General features: G+C 50.8%; 1 protein-coding gene across 9 annotated transcripts in view; it reads left to right on the top strand.

Moving 5' to 3' along the window:
- Positions 1-19,039: 19,039 nt before the first annotated feature.
- MRPL23 (mitochondrial ribosomal protein L23) overlaps positions 19,040-19,953 on the top strand; it is a 36,778-nt gene continuing 35,864 nt past the window's right edge. For 6 of the 9 annotated variants that reach the window (XR_008510982.2, XR_008510981.2, XR_010141800.1 and 3 more), the window contains exon 1: positions 19,040-19,166. Coding sequence is in view for 5 of the 9 variants with exons in the window: in XM_054524107.2 (XP_054380082.1) it covers positions 19,150-19,166 (17 nt within the window). In the remaining 4 variants the exon portion in view is untranslated. Of the gene's footprint in view, positions 19,339-19,392; positions 19,886-19,953 lie in introns of those variants that run through there. The other 3 variants (XM_054524109.1, XM_054524108.2, XM_063728335.1) reach the window with 3 other exon arrangements.

Raw genomic sequence — 19,953 nt, forward strand, 5'->3', positions numbered from 1 at the left:
CAATAATCCTGATAAACCTTTAGCCAACTTGATGGGGAAGGGCCCAGGGAAAGGAGGAGAAGGATAGAAATTACCAATATCAGGAACAAGAGAGGCAGCGTGAATACAGATTCTGCAGAGATTAAAAGAATAAAGAGGCCGGGAGTGGTGGCTCACGCCTGTAATCCCAGCACTTTGGGAGGCCGAGGTGGGTGGATCACCTGAGGTCAGGAATTCGAGACTAGCCTGCCCAACATAGTGAGACCTCCGTCTGTACTAAAAATACAAAAATTAGCTGGGCGTGGTGGCACGCTGGTCTCTAATTCCTGGCCTCAAGTGATCCACCCGCCTCAGCCTCCCAAAGTGCTGAGATTACAGGTGTACAGGTGTAAGCCATTGCGCCTGGCCTTAAATTTTCTTCTTCTTTTTTTTTTTTTTTTGAGATAGAGTCTTGCTCTGTCGCCCAGGCTGGAGTGCAGTGGTGCCACCTCTGCTCACTGCAACCTCTGCCTCCCAGGTTCAAGCAATTCTCCTGCTTCAGTCTCTGGAGTAGCTGGGATTACAGGCATGCACCACCATGCCCGGCTAATTTTTTGTATTTTAGTAGAGACGGGGTTTCACCGTGTTGCCCAGGCTGGTTTTGAACTCCTGAGCTCAGGCAATCCACCCGCCTCGGCCTCCCAAAGTGCTGGGATTACAGGCATGAGCCACTGCGCCCGGCCGTTTTCTCTTTAAACGGATGGCATCAGAAGTGGATCTGGCGTAGAGCTTCCAGCGGCCCCCAGGAGCTCTGACTGACCAATGGAGGACCCACAGGGCCCACTGTGCCCTCTGCTCTCTCAGAGCAGCTGGAGATCGTGGGAAGTTCTCTCTTGGATTCCAAAGCTCCATGGATGTGTGTTTTGAGCCATCTGAGTTTCCTTGAGCAAATTTTTTATCTAAACTGGGTTCAGAAGTCGTGACAGAAACTGGACTGGGTCCAGGATGGAATCTGATTTGATCATTCACTGGCTTGGATCCAGTTAGAGGCCTTGTGTGTCTTGACTGGGTCAGGCGGAAACTGGCTGTAAATGGCAGGACTGCAGGAGGTGCACACTCCAGCTTTTGGACATTCACAAGGATGTTCGTGTTCTACTCTCTTGGTTTCTTTTTCTTGCACACTAAGGTAGGGAAAAATCATTGCTAAGTTGATCACAAGGATCTAAGAGCCAAAGCCAAGATTTAATGTAAAATGGGATCCTTCATCTCTGAAAAACCAAGCACCTTCTGGCTCGTATGTCCATATGTGTTAGGTCCTGGACCCGGCAAATGTTTACAGAAATGGTGGCATCTTATTAAAGGTGAATGAAAATTACCACGGTGGGATGTTCCAGGTGAACACCACTGCACTTTAAGAAGTGCACCTAAAAACAAGGGCTCCTAATTAGTCTCATCAGGGATGCCAATTGATGTGAAAAGCTTCTAAAATGATTTCAGTATTTTTACTCCCTCTTTTAAAAGTGTCTGCACAAAAGGCAAATGAGGCCTGGCGAGGTGGTCCATGCCTGTAATTCCAGCACTTTGAGAGGCCAAGGTGGGAAGATCACTTGAGCCCAGGAGTTTGAGACCAGCCTGGGCAATACAGTGAGTCACCCGCCACCCACCCCCCGCCCCACCGCTCCCCGCCATCTCTACAGAAAAAAAAAAAAAATTAGCCGGGCACAGTAGCACTCACCTGTAGTCCCAGCTGCTTAGGAGGCTGAGGCAGGAGGCAGAGGCTGTGTCTGAGGCGTGTGAACCAGGGTGACTCCATCTTGAACAGGAGCTGGGTAAAATGAGGCTGAGACCTACTGGGCTGCATTCCCACATGGTCAGGCATTCTAAGTCACTGGATGAGACAGGAGGTCGGCACAAGATACAGGTGATAAAAACCTTGCTGATAAAACAGGTTGCAGTAAAGAAGCCAGCTAAAATCCACCAAAACCAAGATGGTGACGAGAGTGACCTCTGGTCGTCCTCACTGCTACACTCCCACCAGTGCCATGACAGTTTACAGATGCCATGGCAACGTCAGGAAGTTACCCCATATGGCCTAAAAAGGGGTGGGGGGGACACGAATAATCCACCCCTAGTTTAGCATATCATCAAGAAATAACCAAAAAATGAGCAACCAGCAGCTCTCGGGGCTGCTTGGTCTATGGAGTAGCCATTCTTTATTCCTTTACTTTCTTAATAAACTTGTTTTTGCTTTGCGCTGTGGACTCGCCCTGAATTCTTTCCTGCACAGGATCCAAATCCAAGAACCCTCTCTTGGGGTCTGGATCAGGACCCCTCTCCTGTAACAATTGCAGTGAGCTATGATGGCACCACTGCACTCCAGCCTGGGTGACAGAGCAACACCCTGTCAAATAAGATAAAGACAAAATAAGATCATAAATATAAATTAATTAAGACAAATAAAAAGCTTAAGTGACCAACTGATAAGAAGAAATGAATCTGCTGAGCTTTTGGCCTGGTTACTATCCCGGACAGAAAGCTATCCTAGATGAAGTGTTTCCAAAAGGCCTCTCAGATCCAGCAGGCTTTACTTCAGATCCACCCACGCTGAGCCCAGGCAGAGCGAAGGCTTTCATTGCCTTATTCCTTAATGGGCCCCACCCTGTACTCAGTAATTTTAGCTAAGAAACAGTAGCTACGTTAGAAGGACCACCTATCCATAAGTTGGTGTGAAAGTAATTGTGGTTTTTCCAGTTACTTTTCAACCAGCCTAATAACTAAAATGCACCTTCCTGACATTCAACTGCTATCTTGAAACCATTCTGTGAAAGAAATTTACATCTCCACAAGACATTTCCATTTGCAATGTCTGCGGGGGACATCCCTTTGTTTTAAATTTACATAACAAGACTTACCTTTGTTTAACGTGTTTTTCCTGGCCATCTTGTCTTCATTGGGCCTTGCTTTTTTCTTGGTTGAGCAAATGATGATGGTACAGTATTTAAGCTGAAAGTCTCAGCTCTGTACTTTTCAGATATACATTTTCTGCCTTGTTTCACCTAAGAGTTATCTTTTTTGAAGGCAAATTGTTCCCTAGCTAACGATTGCTTAGGATGATAAAACAAGTAATTAGAAGATTGATAGTCTAAAGGGGGAAAAGAAAACTATTTGAAAGCTGGCAAATGAAAATTCTTACTGAAATCTGTAAGATCTGTTTCTATCTGTGTCTGTTATGACTATATGTCTCTATATTACACGTATCTGATAATATTTAGGAAAAAGCTGAAACCACCTTTGCATTGTCTCTTTGACTGAGACGGTGAAAGACATCTAACTTAATTGACTCCATCTTGCCCTCTTTTTTTTTTTTAGAGATGGTGTTTTGCTCTTGTCGCCTAGGCTAGAGTGCAATGGCGTAAACTTGGCTCACCACAACCTCTGCCTCCTGGGTTCAAGCGATTCTCCTGCCTCAGCCTCCCAAGTAACTGGGATTCAGGCATCTGCCACCATGCCCGACTAATTTTGTATTTTTTTTTTAGTAGAGACGAGGTTTCACCATATTAGCCAGGCTGGTCTTGAACTCCTGACCTTGTGATCCGCCCACCTTGGCCTCCCAAAGTGCTGGGATTACAGGTATGAGCCACCGCGCCTGGCCCCTCCATCTTGCTTCTAACCTCCAAGCTGTCCTTGCTCATTCCTGGGAGTAGGCTGAACTGACTTTGGGAGAAACTTAGTTTATAGTTTAAAACAAAGACGATAACAGCCTTTCCCAGTGGAGAGAGCTACTAAGGGCCCCTATAGTATCCAAAAAAGAGAGAGACAGAAGTATTTGATAAATTAAATTACATGGGAAGCACTGCCAAATAAGAAATGATGTTTAACCTTATTTGAGATATTGTTTGTGAATACGTCATTAATATATGCTCCAAAACTGTATGGGGTTCCTAAAATTCTGACACATCTGGGTATATACTGTCACTCATACTTACAGTTAAGTTATTGTAGGCCACAGAAATAACCAAAATTCCTTGTCAGTTCTTCTTTAACCATGACCATTTTACGTCATTTCCAGAGTTAATTGCTTTTTTCTGACGTTTCTGAAAACTCCTCACAAGCACGCACAATCCTACAATATTGAGTCTTCCAGGAGGTTCGTGAAAGGAGAGAAAGGACCCTGATAAGCACTCTTGAATAGGCTTCTGATAACTTTAGTGTAATGTCATTTGGACTGGGTAAAAATTCCCGGATCTCTAATGAAAAGATTGACTGGTTTATAAAATTGCTAACTTGGGCAGGACAAAAATTAATCGAATACCAAGAAAACACTTTGCCAGCTTTTCATGCTAAATCAGCCAGTACCGACATTGTTTAGATACCTAATTTGAATAAAATCCATAGTCCGAGTCAAATTACCTATGATAGCCCTCCTAATAAACAGTGCTATGCACCTGAACTGGAGAAACCAAATTGGTATTTAAGAAGATATAACTCCAGTGTCAAGCATGGACACATGGACAGCCTAGATGGTCACCTGGTCCTTCCTGTGTCCTTAAAGCTTCCACTATTAAATGCTCTGCATTCCATGATTCATCATGCAAGAGACAAAATAATCCAAATTATGTATATATATTATATACATATATATATTTGACATGGTGACTGTTGTAAGTTGTTAAAATGGTTTACGACCAATGTTTGGTCTGCCAAACCCATAATCCTGGGAGGACAATCAAAACTTCCATTACACTTCTGCTACTTGATGGGCCATTTAAACATTGCTGGAGGTATTTCCTTCAATTGTCATTTTCAATGCGTGTTTTCTGGTTATATAGAAGCTTTCCCAGGCAAGAGCACTGATGTTATAGCAGTAGCTAAAAGATTATTAGAAAATTGTTTTTCTCATGGGACGTTCCTTGAGAAATCTCCAGTGATAGACGTACTTGTTTCACTGCTCAAGTGGTAAAACTGTTAATAAGTTGTTACAGATACAATAATATTAAGCAAGGGAACTGAATGAACTGGGCTGCCTTGGTCAAGGGTGTTGCAGATGGATGGCCATCGGGTCCATTTCCAGTGGAAAACATAAGTTGGCGCCTTATGAAATAGTCCCTGGAAGGCCTAAATAGAACCTCATGTATCTTTCACTCCTCGACTCCGATATGACTAAAGGCTCCTAGGCCTTAATGCATTATGCCTAAGTATATTTTCACCAGGTACAGAAAGCTTTTCATGGTCCCCTGAGGACCCTATCAAACGCTTCACAATCTAGAACCCAGACATTTGGTTTTATGAGAATATCACAGAAAGACTGCCCTTGCCACCCACACTGCAGTGAAATTTTAGGACTTTGAACCCTGGGTTCATTATCTCACCGCTCAAGAGGGCACCACCAGACTGTAGGAACTGCAGCCCCATTGGAGATTTTAAGGTAAAGCTAATCAGGGAAGTTTCTCCCTAGAAGCAGATAGCATCCCAGATATGGACAGCTTTTTCCCAAGAACTTATCTTGAGACTCTCATGCCTCTGAACAACAGAACTAAAAAGGGATCTCTTATGTGCACTCGTGTGGTATACTTTTATTTGTGGAGGATTTTGCAGCCAGTCCTATAGGTGGACAGCCTTTTGCCTTGACAGTTGGAAGACGAAGGGCCAATGTAGGTGAAAAAAAAAATTAGCTCACTCCAAGTCTCACTCTGTTGCCCAAGCTGGAATGCAGTGGTGTGATCTCAGCTCACAGCAACCTTTGCCTCCCGGGTTCAAGCGATTCTCCTGCCTCAGCCTCCCAAGTAGCTGGGATTACAGGAACCTACCACCACGCCCAGCTAATTTTTGTATTTTTAGTAGAGACAGGGTTTCACCATGTTGACCAGGCTGGTCTTGAACTCCTGACCTCAAGTGTCCACCTCGGCCTCCCAAAGTGTTGGGATTACAGGCGTGAGCCCCTGTGCCCGGTCTGGGTGAAAAATGTTGAGGGTGCCTTTGTTGCTTCCTAATCAATCACAAACAACATCACAGCTTAAAGAGAACTTTGGCAGGAGCTTCACTCTTCTAGATGGGCATTGTTTGTGAGGCCTCTTTTTCCATGGTTTGGAGTAAATGAGGCAAAGATTTAAAATGTATCCCTCTGCTGGGCGTGGTGGCTCATGCCTGTAATCCCAGCACTTTGGGAGGCCGAGGTGGGTGGATCACAACGTCAAGAGATCAAGACCATCCTGGTCAACATGGCAAAACCCTATCTCTACCAAAAATATTAAAAATAAGTTGGGTATGATGGCGGGTGCCTGTAATCTCAACTAATCGGGAGGCTGAGGCAGGAGAATCACTTGAACCCAGGAGGTGGAGGATGCAGTGAGCTGAGATGGCTGGCACCACCGCACTCCAGCCAACGGAGCGAGACTCCGTCTCAAAAAAAAAAAAAAAAAAATAGTATCCCTCATAATTGGCTCTGGAACAGATTCTACTCCAAAGGCTATGGTTACACAACAGTCTTTAAATTCTCTTGCTAAAGGTGTGTGAGATGATAGACTGACTCTGGATTCCTTACTAGCTAAACAGAGGAGTGTCTGTGCCATTGCCGACACGTCTTGTGGCACATGGAGGAATGTATCAGGTATTAGAAAGGTTCGGTTGTAGGGGATTAACAAACAGCCTGCTTGTTTGAAATGAGTAGACTCTTTATCTAGCTCACTCTCTGATCTATTCGATTTTCGTTGGTTTGGTTCATGGGACCCCCCTAAGGAGCATGCTTCACGTTCTTGGTATTAAATATGATTTTCCTGATGGTCATAATACTCGTCTCCCTGGTGCTCTCAGAAGTTTTAAATGTTTGCATGCAGCCATCTGTAGGATGTTAAATGGTGTCTCTTTGACTGGAGCAACAAGAACGCAAAGAAACACAAGGCCATGAGGACGTCGTAACCTAGGTACGAGTGACATTCTGTGATCGGAAACCTGAAGTGGCGGTGACTGAGGGTGGTGCCAAGGCCCTAAGGCTTGGCTACACTTTCCACTAAATGAGAACCTGACCAAAGGCAGGGAATTTTTAAATAAAATTATAAGAGGCCACTGTTTTGGACTGAGCTCCTGCAAGAGGCCCCAACAGACCAGACCAAACCCAGATGGAGTCACGCAAGCTAAACGCAACACCATCAAACCGAAGCTTTACGGAAGCAGATAGGTCCTAAGGCAGACCAGGGTTTGTTTTTCTGAGCACATGAAATTCCAGCACAAGGAGGTTCCTCTCTATCCCTTACAAAAAAATATAACCCGAGGTCCTCGTTCCCACTTACGAAACCCATTGTTCTGCTATTTCCCAGTGGGGCTTGGGACCAAACAAGTACATTTACAATGGCGACAGGGACATCAACATCTAAAGGGGGAAATCGTTAAATTAAGCTTGGCGTAAAGCTGCCTCCTGACATATTTTATGTTCCGCCTTCTCCATCCACTGTGAACTGAAACCTAACTGGAGACGTAAACAGACTGAAACCTTCCCTTGTGCCACTCACCAGGTTTCCGCTCATCAAGGGTGCCGGCCATTCAAACCGTGTTCAGATAAGGCAAGCGTGGAGCTGCAGCCCCTCTGGCGGTTTCTGTGCTTTGCTTCCGTTTTCTGTACCTCCTTTCCTTTTTCTGTCCACCAATCTTCAGCCACACAGCAGCACCAGAGCCTCTCTGAACCTATTTTGGTTTGGGGGCTGCCCCGTTAGCAGGTGGTTCTTTGCTTAATTAAACGCTATTAAATTTAATTTGTCTAAGGTTTTTCTTTTAACAGTACAGAAAAAGCATTTGAAAAATCCAACATCGGTTCCTGATTTGTTTAAAAAACATCACTCAGTAAATTAGGAATAGAGGGAACTTCCCTAACCGAATACAGGATATCTATGAAAACCCCACAACCGATGGCGGAAGACTGAACATTTTCTCACTAAGAACAGAAACGAGGCTGCGATGTCTGCCCTCATCACCTCCGTCCAACATTGACCTAGAGGTTCCTGCTCGTGCAATTAGGCCCCCAAAAAGAAATAAAAACCATACAGGCGAGAAAGGAAAAAGAAAACAATCTTATCTACAGATAACGTGACCATCTAACCCGATGGAATCAACAACAAAAGAAAAAGCTGCAAGAACTACTCAGTGAGATTAACAAGGTTGTGGAATAACAAGACTGATATACAAAGTCCATTGTGTTCTATAAAATGGTAATCAACTATCAGATATTGACATTAAAAATACCACTTCCTAACTGTATAAAAATAGACAATACTTACAGGTCAATCTGACAAAAGATGTGAAAGACCTCCAAATTGAAAGAGTAAAAAAATCCTTGAAAGAAGTGGAAGAAGACCTGAATAAATAGGGACATCCAAGGTTCGTGGATTAGTAAGTTCAATACTGTTAAGATGTCAACTCTCCCTACATTTATAGAAATTAACAGGTCCATTCGAAAATGCGTATGGAAAAGCAGAGGAGGTAGAAGAGCTAAAACAATCCTGAAAAAGAACACAATTGAAGAGCTAACATTCTAAGAATTCATATAAGACCAGCGTAAGCAAAACTTGAGTGATGCTGGTATAAAAATATGCAAGTAGATCCAAAAGAAAATGGTCCAGAAATCAGCTTACACACACAGACTGATGACTTTTTTTCAGGCAGGGTCTCACTCTGTTGCCCAGGCTGGAGTGCAGTGGTGCAATCTCTGCTCGCTGCAGCCTCAAATTCCCAGGCTCTAGGGATCCTCCCACCTCAGCCTCCCAAGTAGCTGGGACTGCAGGCACCCACCACCATGCGCGGTTCAGACTTTTGACAAAGGTGCAAAGGCGACTCGGTGCACAATTGTAGCTTCTTCAAGAAACCATGCTGCAGCAATTTCATATTCTGGAACAACTGGATCTCCATATGCAAAAAGAAAAAGAAGAATAATTTGCATTCATACCTCACACTATACACAAACATGAACACAAACATTAACTCAAAAAGGATCATGGGTCTAAATGTAAAGCTGGAGCCATAAAAACACAGGAGAAAATCTTTATGACTCTGGATAAGGCAAAGATTTCTCAGACATGATACCAAAAGCACAATTCCTAAAAGAACAAATTGACAAACTGAAATTCATCAAAAATGTTTAAAATTTGCTCTTCAGATGGTTAACGGTGACAGGACAAGCCACCAACCAGGAGAAAAATCTTTGCAAATCTATTTCAACAAGGACCAATTCAGAATATATACAAAGAACTCTCACGGTGGTTCACGCCTGTAATCCCAGCACTTTGGGAGGCTGAGGCAGGCGGATCACTTGAGGTCAGGAATTCGAGACCAGCCTGACCGACATGGTGAAACCCCGTCTCTACTAAAAATACAAAAATTAGCCCGCCGTGGTGGCAAATGCCTGTAGTCCCAGCTACTCGGGAGGCTGAGGCAGGAGAATCGCTTGAACCCAGGAGACAGAGGTTGCAGTGGGCCAAGATGGCGCCACTGCACTCCAGCCTGGGCAACAAGAGCAAAACTCCATCTCAAAAAAAAAAAAAGAAAGAACTCTCAGACTCAACAGTAGGAAAACAAATAACCCAATTTTACAGCAACGGGCAAAATATCTGAACAGATGCTTCCCCCAACAAGACGTATCGGTGGCGAAGTAGCACGTGCAAAGCTGCACTGCACGGTTGGTCCTGGGAGACACGCGAGCCAAAATCACAGACCGCACCCTACACGTCTAGGAAGGGCCAAAGTCAGCAAGACGAACCATTCCAACTGCAACATGAAATGAGAGCTAGGCCGTTTCTGAACAAGTTTCACACACACCTCCCACAGCATCTAGTTGTTTTATTTCTAGGTCTCTCCCCAAGAGCAAAGGAAATGTATGTCCTTCTGAAAACCTGCGTGTGAATGTAAATGGCCACATTACTTTCCATCATTCCAAACTGGAAACCACCCTGATGTCCACCAAGAGATGAACAGATGAGCGGGTCGGGGTGTACCCATGCTGTGGCAATAAAAACGAGTGTTTACAACAGACACAGCAGCAAGCGTGGATCTCAGAATAGTTACGCTACGTGACAGAAGTCAGACAAGGAGTGCGTGTGTGCTGCAGGATGTCATTTATGTAACACTGTAAAAAAGCACAAACCCTTGGGTGCAGGGCTCATGTCTGTAATCCCAGCACTCTGGGAGGTGGAGGTAGGAGGGTCCCGTGAGCCCAGGAGTTCAAAGCCAGCCTGGGCAACATAGCAGGACCTCGTCTCTACAAAAAAAATCAAAAACTTAGCCAGGTGTGGTGGTGGGCACCTGCGGTCCCAGCTACTCGGGAGGCTGAAGCAGGAGGATCCATTGAGCCCAGCAGGTTGAGGCTGCAAGGAGCTCTCATTGTGCCACTGCACTCCCAGCCTGGGAAACAGATTGAGGCTCTGACACACACACACACACACACACACACACACACTCTCCCACACTCCCAGCCTGGGAAACAGAGTGAGACCCTGTCTCTCACACACACACACACTCCCACACTCCCAGCCTGGGAAACAGAGTGAGGCCCTGTCACACACACACACACACACACACTCCCACACTCCAGCCTGGGAAACAGAGTGAGGCCCTGTCACACACACACACACACTCCCACACTCCAGCCTGGGAAACAGAGTGAGGGCCTGTCACACACATACACACACTCTCTCTCTCTCCCCCACACTCCAGCCTAGGAAACAGAGTGAGGCCCTGTCACACACACACACACTCCCACACACACACACTCCCACACTCCAGCCTGGGAAACAGAGGTCCTGTCACTCACACACACACACAGACACACACAGACTCCCACACTCCAGCCTGGGAAACAGAGTGAGGACCTGTCTCAAACACACACACACACACACTCCAGCCTGGGAAACAGAGTGAGGCCCTGTCTCAAACACACACACACACTCCCACACTCCAGCCTGGGAAACAGAGTGAGGCCCTGTCTCACACACACACACACACACACACACACACTCCCACACTCCAGCCTGGGAAACAGAGGGAGGCCCTGTCTCTCTCACACACACACACACACACTCCCACACTCCAGCCTGGGAAACAGAGTGAGGGCCTGTCACACACACACACACACTCTCTCTCTCCCACACTCCAGCCTAGGAAACAGAGTGAGGCCCTGTCACACACACACAGACTCCCACACTCCAGCCTGGGAAACAGAGTGAGGCCCTGTCACTCACACACACACACACACACACAGACTCCCACACTCCAGCCTGGGAAACAGAGTGAGGACCTGTCTCAAACACACACACACACACACACACACACTCCAGCCTGGGAAACAGAGTGAGGCCCTGTCTCAAACACACACACACACTCCCACACTCCAGCCTGGGAAACAGAGTGAGGGCCTGTCTCACACACACACACACACACTCCCACACTCCAGCCTGGGAAACAGAGGGAGGCCCTGTCACACACACACACACACACTCCCACACTCCAGCCTGGGAAACAGAGGGAGGCCCTGTCACACACACACACACACACACACACTCTCTCTCTCTCTCCCCCCCACACTCCAGCCTGGGAAACAGGGTGAGGGCCTGTCACACACACACACACTCCCAAACACACACACTCCCACACTCCAGCCTGGGAAACAGAGTGAGGCCCTGTCACTCACACACACACACACACACACAGACTCCCACACTCCAGCCTGGGAAACAGAGCGAGGACCTGTCTCAAACACACACACACACACACACACACACACACACACACACACACACACACATAATCTCCAGCCTGGGAAACAGAGTGAGGCCCTGTCTCAAACACACACACACACACTCCCACACTCCAGCCTGGGAAACAGAGTGAGGCCCTGTCACACACACACACACACACACACTCCCACACTCCAGCCTGGGAAACAGAGTGAGGCCCTGTCTCACACACACACACACACACTCCCACACTCCAGCCTGGGAAACAGAGGGAGGCCCTGTCTCTCTCACACACCCACACACACACACACTCCCACACTCCAGCCTGGGAAACAGAGTGAGACCCTGTCTCAAACACACACACGCAGAAACTAACCAGAGTGAGACACTGTCACACACACACACACACAAAAGCAGAAACCAGAGACCCTGTCTCAAACACACACACACACACGTGCACCCACATTCCAGCCTGGGAAACAGAGTGAGACCCTGTCTCAAACACACACACACACACACACACACACACACACGCAGAAACTAACCAGAGTGAGACCCTGTCTCAAACACGCACACACAAGTAGAAACCAACCAGAGTGAGACCCTGTCTCAAACACACACACACACACGCAGAAACTAACCAGAGAGAGACCCTGTCTCAAACACACACACACACACATAGAAACCAGAGTGAGACCCTGTCTCACATACACACACACACACACACACACAAAAGCAGAAACCAACCAGGGCATTGGTTGCTTGGGACTGGGAGGTCCAGGGTGGGATGGGGAGCCACACAGGGCACGAGGACAATTTTGGGGCAATGAGCGTGTTTGTCTCCTGATGGGGCTGGCTTCATGGTTGCCTATGTAGATTAAGACAGATGGAGTCGTAGAGTTTAAACATGGCAATGGCTGCGTGTCAATGACACCCCCAACGAAGGTGTTTTTAAAAAGTAAAAGGCAAATGACAAAACTGGGAAAATATTTTGAATCAAGTATGACAGAGAAGGAGTAATGTCATTCATACATTAAAGGCACTTGGAAAAACACGTAAGGAAAACATTCCTGCCCTAAGTAATTTGCTCAGGCTGCCATAACAAAGCACCAAGTCTGGGCAGCTTAAATGACAGACATTTATTCTCTCACAGTCCTGGAGGCTGGAGTCCGAGATCAAGGTGCTGCAGAGCTGGTTCCTCCTGAGGCCTCTCTCCGGGGCTTGCAGATGCCACCATCTCCCTGTGTCCCCAATGGGGCTATCCCTCTCTGCATGTCTGTGTCCTCATCTCCTCTTCTTATAAGGACACCAGTCCTATTGGATTAAGACCCACCCATATGACTCCATTTTAATTTAATTATGTCTTTAAAGACTCCATCTGCAAAAACAGTCACATTCTGAAGTATTAGCAACTAAGGCTTCAACATATGATTTTTTTTTTTTTTTTTTGAGACGGATTTCACTCTGTCACCCAGGCTGGAGTGCAGTAGCACGATCTCGGCTCACTACAACCTCCACCTCCCAGGTTCAAGCGATTCTCCTGCCTCAGCCTCCCTCGTAGCTGGGACTACAGGTACGCACCACCACACCCGGCTAATTTTTGTATTTTTAGTAGAGACAGGGTTTCACCCTGTTGGCCAGGCTGATCAACTCCTGACCTCAGGTGATCCGCCCGCCTCGGCCTCTCAAAGTGCTGGGGTTACAGGCATGAGCCACCGCGCCCGGCCACAAGGTAACAATTTTAAGGGGAACACAATTCAGCCTGCAGAAAAAATGAGCAACAGACAGAAGCAGCCAAACCATGGAATCAGAAATATGAGCAACTGATACACGCACACCACTACACCTGGCTCACTTGTCTACTTTTTGTAGAGACAGGGTCTCACCATGTTGCCCAGGCTGGACTTAAACTCCTGGGCTCAATGATCCACCCGCCTCGGCCTCCTAAAGTGTGGGGATTACAGGTGTGAGCCACCGTGCCTGGCCGAGGCTGCAGTTTTCAATGAGGTGGTGAATGAGGCCTCCGTGGGAAGAGGGTGTGGCAAGTGTGTGGGGTCAGCACGTGCCCAGACCCTGCGGCCCCGGAAGCCCACGTGCTACAGGGGCACAAGAAGGCCCACGTGGACCCTCAGAGGCCCCGACCACGCCATGTGAGAGGCTGACTACCTCTGCCACCCACTCTTTGTGGCACCCGAGAGCAGGGTTCCTAGGAGGGCAAGAATGGTGGGGGGAACTGGGATTAAGATGGGACTCCTAGAATGGAGGCACTGTTGAGGCCTGGGCCACCAGGAGCAGGTGCTGGGAGGGGGCTCTGCTACTGCAGCAAAGGGGCCAGGTTGGCTGGGAAGGTGGGAGGGAGGGGGGGAGGAAGGTGGGAGGGAGGGGGGAGGGAGCGGGAGGGACCGATGGGGAGACAAGAAGTGTCTAATGGCAGCTGATTCTGAAGGGCTTCATCAGGGCAGCACCAACACACCCCCGCCTGCTGTCCTGGTCCTGTCCAAACGCAGCCTCCCATGTGGGTGGGGGGGCCTTCTCTTCTGGTTGGGAGAAACATCAGGTGGCCACGTGTGTGGCTGGTGATCACAGGCTGGCGCTGCAAGGAGCTTTGAGGCTGCAAGGAGCTCTTGCTGTGCCACTGCACTTCCATACTCCAGCCTGGGAAACAGAGTGAGACCCTGTCTCAAAACACACACACACACACACACACACATACACACACACACACACACACAAAAGCAGAAACCGACCAGGACATTGCTTGCTTGGGACTGGGAGGTCCAGGATGGGATGGGGAGCCACACAGGGCACGAGAACAATTTTGGGGCAATGGGTGTGTCTATTACAGCTCTGGGGAGGGCCGCAGGCTGTTTGTGGGGGCGGTGTCTTCTGGGTTCTATCCTGGTGTAATGCACAATGGCTTTGTGGATGTGAGCAAGCCACATTCCCAGAGCCATGGTCACCCAGCTGGTACACAGGGTCTGAGGATGCTGGATGCAGGCAAGGAGGGTTCGTGGTCCACGCTGTGGCCTGCGGGATGGGCAAGGGCTGACGACAACCCTTCTGAGCTGCCTGTGCCTCTCCTGTGAGTCCTGCCTGCTCTGCCCCAGGGCTCCTGGTGCCTGGGTCTGGCCTCCCCCGGGCTCTCTGGTTCCTGGATGGTGAGAGGCGGTGATCTGCAGCCAGGGCCTGGCACAAGTAGGTGCTGGGTAAAACAAGGGGGTTGCCATTTCTTCCTAACCTTTGAAAACCTGCATTTGAACATGCTGGCTCATTGGTTTGCGCTTACAGTGATTTCGCTACAGTGTTTGCACCTTTTTGTGAGTTTATTGGTGGGATGAATGAATGAGTCTATGAATGAATGAGTGAGTGTATGTGTGAATGGCCCCTTCCCCACCCTCTGTATGAATGAATGAATGAATGTATGTGTGAACGGCCCCTCCCCCCACCCTCTGTATGAATGAATGAGTGTATGTGTGAACGGCCCCTCCCCCCACCCTCTGTATGAATGAATGAGTGAGTGTATGTGTGAACGGCCCCTCCCCCCACCCTCTGTATGAATGAATGAATGAGTGTATGTGTGAACGGCCCCTCCCCCCACCCTCTGTATGAATGAATGAGTGAGTGTATGTGTGAACGGCCCCTCCCCCCACCCTCTGTATGAATGAATGAATGAGTGAGTGTATGTGTGAACGGCCCCTCCCCCCCATGACCTGATTCTCATCTGCAGGCTGAAAGTGCTTTCCCAGCTGAACTCGTACGTTCCCTTAAAACTCTTCAGGGACCCTCACTGTAAAAATGCCCCAGCTCCCCCAGCCTGACTCACAAAGCTCAGTCTAGGTGCTGCCCTTGCAGCGGGGCTCCTGGCTCAGGTCAAGCAGGTGGAAACAGAAGAGCATGTCCCGACACACCTATGAGAAGTTGGTGAGGACGTGGAGCAGCAGGAAGCACCACCATTGCAGTGGGAACGCCAAACAGTGCATCCACTTTGGAAGACGGCGGGGCAGTTTCTTACAAAACCAAACGTCCTCCTACCATACAACCAGCAATGGCCCTCCTGGGTGTTTCTGCAAATGAATTGAAAACTAGTGTCCACCCTAAAACCTGCACACACATGTTTACAGAGGCTTTATTCATTACTGCCGAGACTTGGAAGTAAACAAGAAGTCCTTCCGTAGGCAAAGGGATAAACCGAGGTACATCCAGACAATGGAACAGTATCCGGCCCGAAAAGAATGCACTATGAAACCACAAAAAAACCCAGAGGAGCCCTAACTGCATCTCACTCATGGAAAGAAGCCAATCTCGAAAGGCTACGTGCTGTATGATTCCAATGATACCACAGTCTGGAGAGGGCACAGCCAAAGCGGCAGTGGAAAGAGCCAGGGTTGCCAGGGCTGGGGGGTGAGGAAGGAAAGCACAGGCAGGGCAGAGGCAGCTTTTCAGGCAGTGACGCTTCTGTGTGACACCATAATGGTGGCTAAAGGACATTTTGCAAGGATGAACCCTGGGGGTAAACTCTGGACTTAATAGTAATGCATCAATATTGGTTTATCAATTGGAACAGATCACACCACACGATGTAAGATGTTAATAATGGAGGGGGACTCAGGGAGAGGAGGTCTGTGGGAACTCTGTATACTCCCTGAGCAATTGTTCTGTAAGCTCAAAGTTGCTCTAAAAGATAAGGTCTACTTAAAAAGGACCAATTATTGGGCCAGGAGCAGTGGCTCATGCCTGTAATCCCAGCACTCTGGGAGGCCGAGGCAGGCGGATCACCTGCGGTCAGGAGTTCGAGAACAGCCTGGCCAACATGGTGAAACCCCATCCTCATTAAAAATAAAAAATCAATTGGGCGTGGGGCCTGCACCTGTAATCCCAGCTACTTGGGAGGCCGAGTCAGGGGAATTGCTTGAACCTAGGAGGTGGAGGCTGCAGTGAGCCGAGACTGTGCCATTGCACTCCAGCCTGGGCTACACAGTGACTCTGTTTCAAAAAATAAAAAATAAAATACAATAAAATAAAATAAGGGCCAGGCACAGTGGCTCAAGCCTATAATCCCAGCACTTTGGGAGGCCGAAGTGGGCGGATCACGAGGTCAGGAGATCGAGACCATCCTGGCTAACATGGTGAAACCCCGTCTCTATTAAAAATACAAAAATTAGCCGGGTGTGGTGGTGCACGCCTGTAATCCCAGCTACGCAGGAGGCTGAGGCAGGAGAATTGCTTGAACCCGGGAGGCAGAGATTGCAGTGAGCCGAGATCGCGCCACTGCACTCCAGCCTGGCGACAGTGAGAGTGAGACTCTGTCTCAAATAAATAAACAAATAAAAATAAAATGACAATTTATTAGTTGTTTATCTGAACTTCAGATTTAACTGGGCATGTATTTATTTGGCAGCCTCAACCCCGTGCAGACCATTGATCTCAGGAGGGGCAGGCAGAGCAGAAGCCGCACTGGCATTTGTGTTCAATGGCAGGTGGGAAGGAGGACGAGGAGGTCCCCACTGGCTCCCCAGGCATCTCAGAGACCCCCCCATACTCAGCATGCCTTCCGGAGGATCCCATTAGCAGATTATCAGAGAAGCAGGGATGGAAGGAGTGGTGAGAGGTCTGCTCCATTGAGACCCCATCCCTGCCTTGCCCTGAGGAAGGACCTCAGCTCCCAGCTCAACCCCTGCCCTCCAGCAGCCCCAGTGAACTGAGCAGCACCCACCCCTGACACACAGCTCGGCCTCCAATCACCCTCCTCTCCACATCAGCCACCCACAACTTTGAACCCAACTTCCAGCAGCCACATATCTCTAAGCACACTGCACGGTGTGGCTGCCGAGAGAGGCAGCATTGCATGAATAGAAAAGGAAGCCTGAGGACCCCGGTCCCCAGGACCCCCCTTCTCCATCTCCATCCCTGTCCTGCAGTCTGCTCCTTGGGCCTGGCCAAGGGCACCTGCTGCTGGGCAAAGGCCTGTCTGGTCACCAGCCTCCTGGGACCCTGCCACTGGCAGCCTGGAGCTTCTCCACCCCACGCAGGCCTGGACAACAGTGGGGACAGCTGCCACCACCTTCCCCGCCCACTCTGTCCCACTTCTCACTCCATCCTGCTTCAATGCCTTCATGCTAGATAGACCCCCTGGAGTCATTTCCACTCAAACCCACCCATCAGGAGGAACTCCAGCCCTACCCGGCCCAGGCCCTCGGAGGGGCACAGTGCCCTCTCCTCCTCCTGAATTTCCATCAACCCAAGTGCCCTCCCACAGCCCTGTTCCCACCTGCAGACCTGGGCCCCCTGCCCCAGCAGCAACCAGGACCCATGGCCCCGCTTCTTGCTCTGAAGCATGACACCCCTGCCTCTTGCTCTGAAGAACCACTTAGGGTGCTGTTGGGTGCGGGAACAAGCCAGGCTTGGGGGTGGGGGGGGCACAGGCAGTTAGAGACAGATTGAGAAGTGGCCTGAATGCAGCCACCAGGCAGAGGAAACCAGGGGAGGAGGGAGAGGCCTGGGGGCAGGGGAAGGAGGCTGCCGCCCTCTACTCCCGAAAGGTCCCAGCAGCCCTCCTGGCCAGCACTACCCAAGGAAAGGAGTGAGGACTGGGCCTTGGACGGGGGTCCCTGCAGAGACGGCCTTGCCAGAGGCTGGAGGGGGCTGGCCAGAAGGGTGGAGAGGGGGTGAGCAAACGGCAAGGCCTGGAGAGGCCAGTGGCCCTCTTGGAGGAGGCGTGGTGGGAGCACTGCGGATGGAGCGCGTGGCTGGTGTGGCCAGTGTGGGGGCTGCCAACCGGGCTGGCCAGAAGGGCGAGGGGAGGAGCCCTGGGGTTCTGGGCTCCCGGGGGAAAACAGCCAGATGGAGAGAGGGGCTTCAGACCCCAGACCCGGGGACCCGCCCTCCCCAGCACTACAGCCCCGGGTCTCCACTTCCAGCTCCCAGCAGCTGCAAGCGCAGCGGTGCGGGGCCAGGCTGTGGCCTGGAGCTGCCAAAGGGCAGGGGCACGGGTGTGGGGGGCGTGCAGGCCGGGGTCCTGGGAGGCAGAGCAGACAGGCCCGAAAGAGTGCGACTGCGGCGGGAGGCCTCTGGGGCTGGGAGGGGTGCGGGCGTGGGCGGGGCGCGAGCAGCAGGGGCGCGGGCCCGGTTTTCAGGCTGTGGGGCCGGGAGTGCGGGGCGGGACTGCTGCGGCCCCGCGTCCTGTGGAGTCTGCGGCGCGGGGAGTGGGGGTCGGGGCGGGGAGGAACGTGGAGTGCGGGACAGGAGGGGGCAGGGAGGGAGGAGAAGGCGGCGCGGGGTGGGGCGGGGCGGGCGCGGGGCTGGGGACGGCGCGGGCGCGGGGCTGGGGACGACACGGGCGGGCAGCGCGGGCGCGGAAGCGTGCGGGGCGGGCGGCGCGGCCTCCGGAAGCGAGGGGGCGCTGTGCCAGGCGGCGGCCGTGCGGGGCGGGCGCGCTGCTCCTTCCGCCTCGCGGGCCCCGGAAGCGCGCGTGGCCGCCATGGCGCGGAATGTGGTGTGAGTAGGGGTCGTCACCCCCCCGCCGCGGGGCGCCCCTTAGTGTCACAAGCAGACGGACCCCACAGGGCGCGCGGATTCAGGGGAGCGGGGTGGGCGTCCCTGGGCCCCCTCCTGGCCCGGGCGAGGCAGGGTTCTCCGGGACCCCCTGTCATGGCTTGGGACACGCGAGGTGGGTGGCGGAGGAGCCCCCCGCCAGGTTTAGAGCAACCCCGGGGGCGGGCGTGGCCGGGCTGGGGACAGAGGATCCGAGCCAAACCCATGGAGGCCACGGTGCCCCCGCGTGGGGATTGGGAGGGCGGCCCGGGGTCGGTCTCGGGGCTGGTCCCGCAGCCAGGATCGAGGGCGCTGTTTGGAGACTTTTCTGGTCGTCACGGGGCGGCGGCCACGTCGGCTGTTGGGTCCAGGCGGGGAGGCCCGGGCGGCCCCCACCGCAGCGCGGGCGCGGCCTGAGGCAGAGGAGCTGGGAATCCAGATTGGGTTTGAGTGGGAAAGGGCAGCTGACCGCAGCCCTCAGGGCTTTGGGGCAGGCGGGGCGGGAGGCCCGGTTCTGCTCAGCCCAGACCCCCCACGCCCACTCTGCATGTTCTCTGGATTCCCAGGGGGCCATCGGGGCGCTGTCCTGCACCACTTCATCCTCCCCAAATTGAAGCAGGAAACCCTGCATATTTCTTGGTGAACGGATGACTCAGGCGTAATCAGTAGATGTGGGCTCCCGGGTGGGTTTTGGAGAACAGTAATCAGTGTTTCTGGAGAGGGACGGTCAAGGGGCCAGGGTGTGGCTTTG

The sequence above is a fragment of the Pongo abelii genome, chromosome 9 (genome assembly GCF_028885655.2).
Source record: "Pongo abelii isolate AG06213 chromosome 9, NHGRI_mPonAbe1-v2.0_pri, whole genome shotgun sequence".
NCBI classification, from domain to species: domain Eukaryota; kingdom Metazoa; phylum Chordata; class Mammalia; order Primates; family Hominidae; genus Pongo; species Pongo abelii.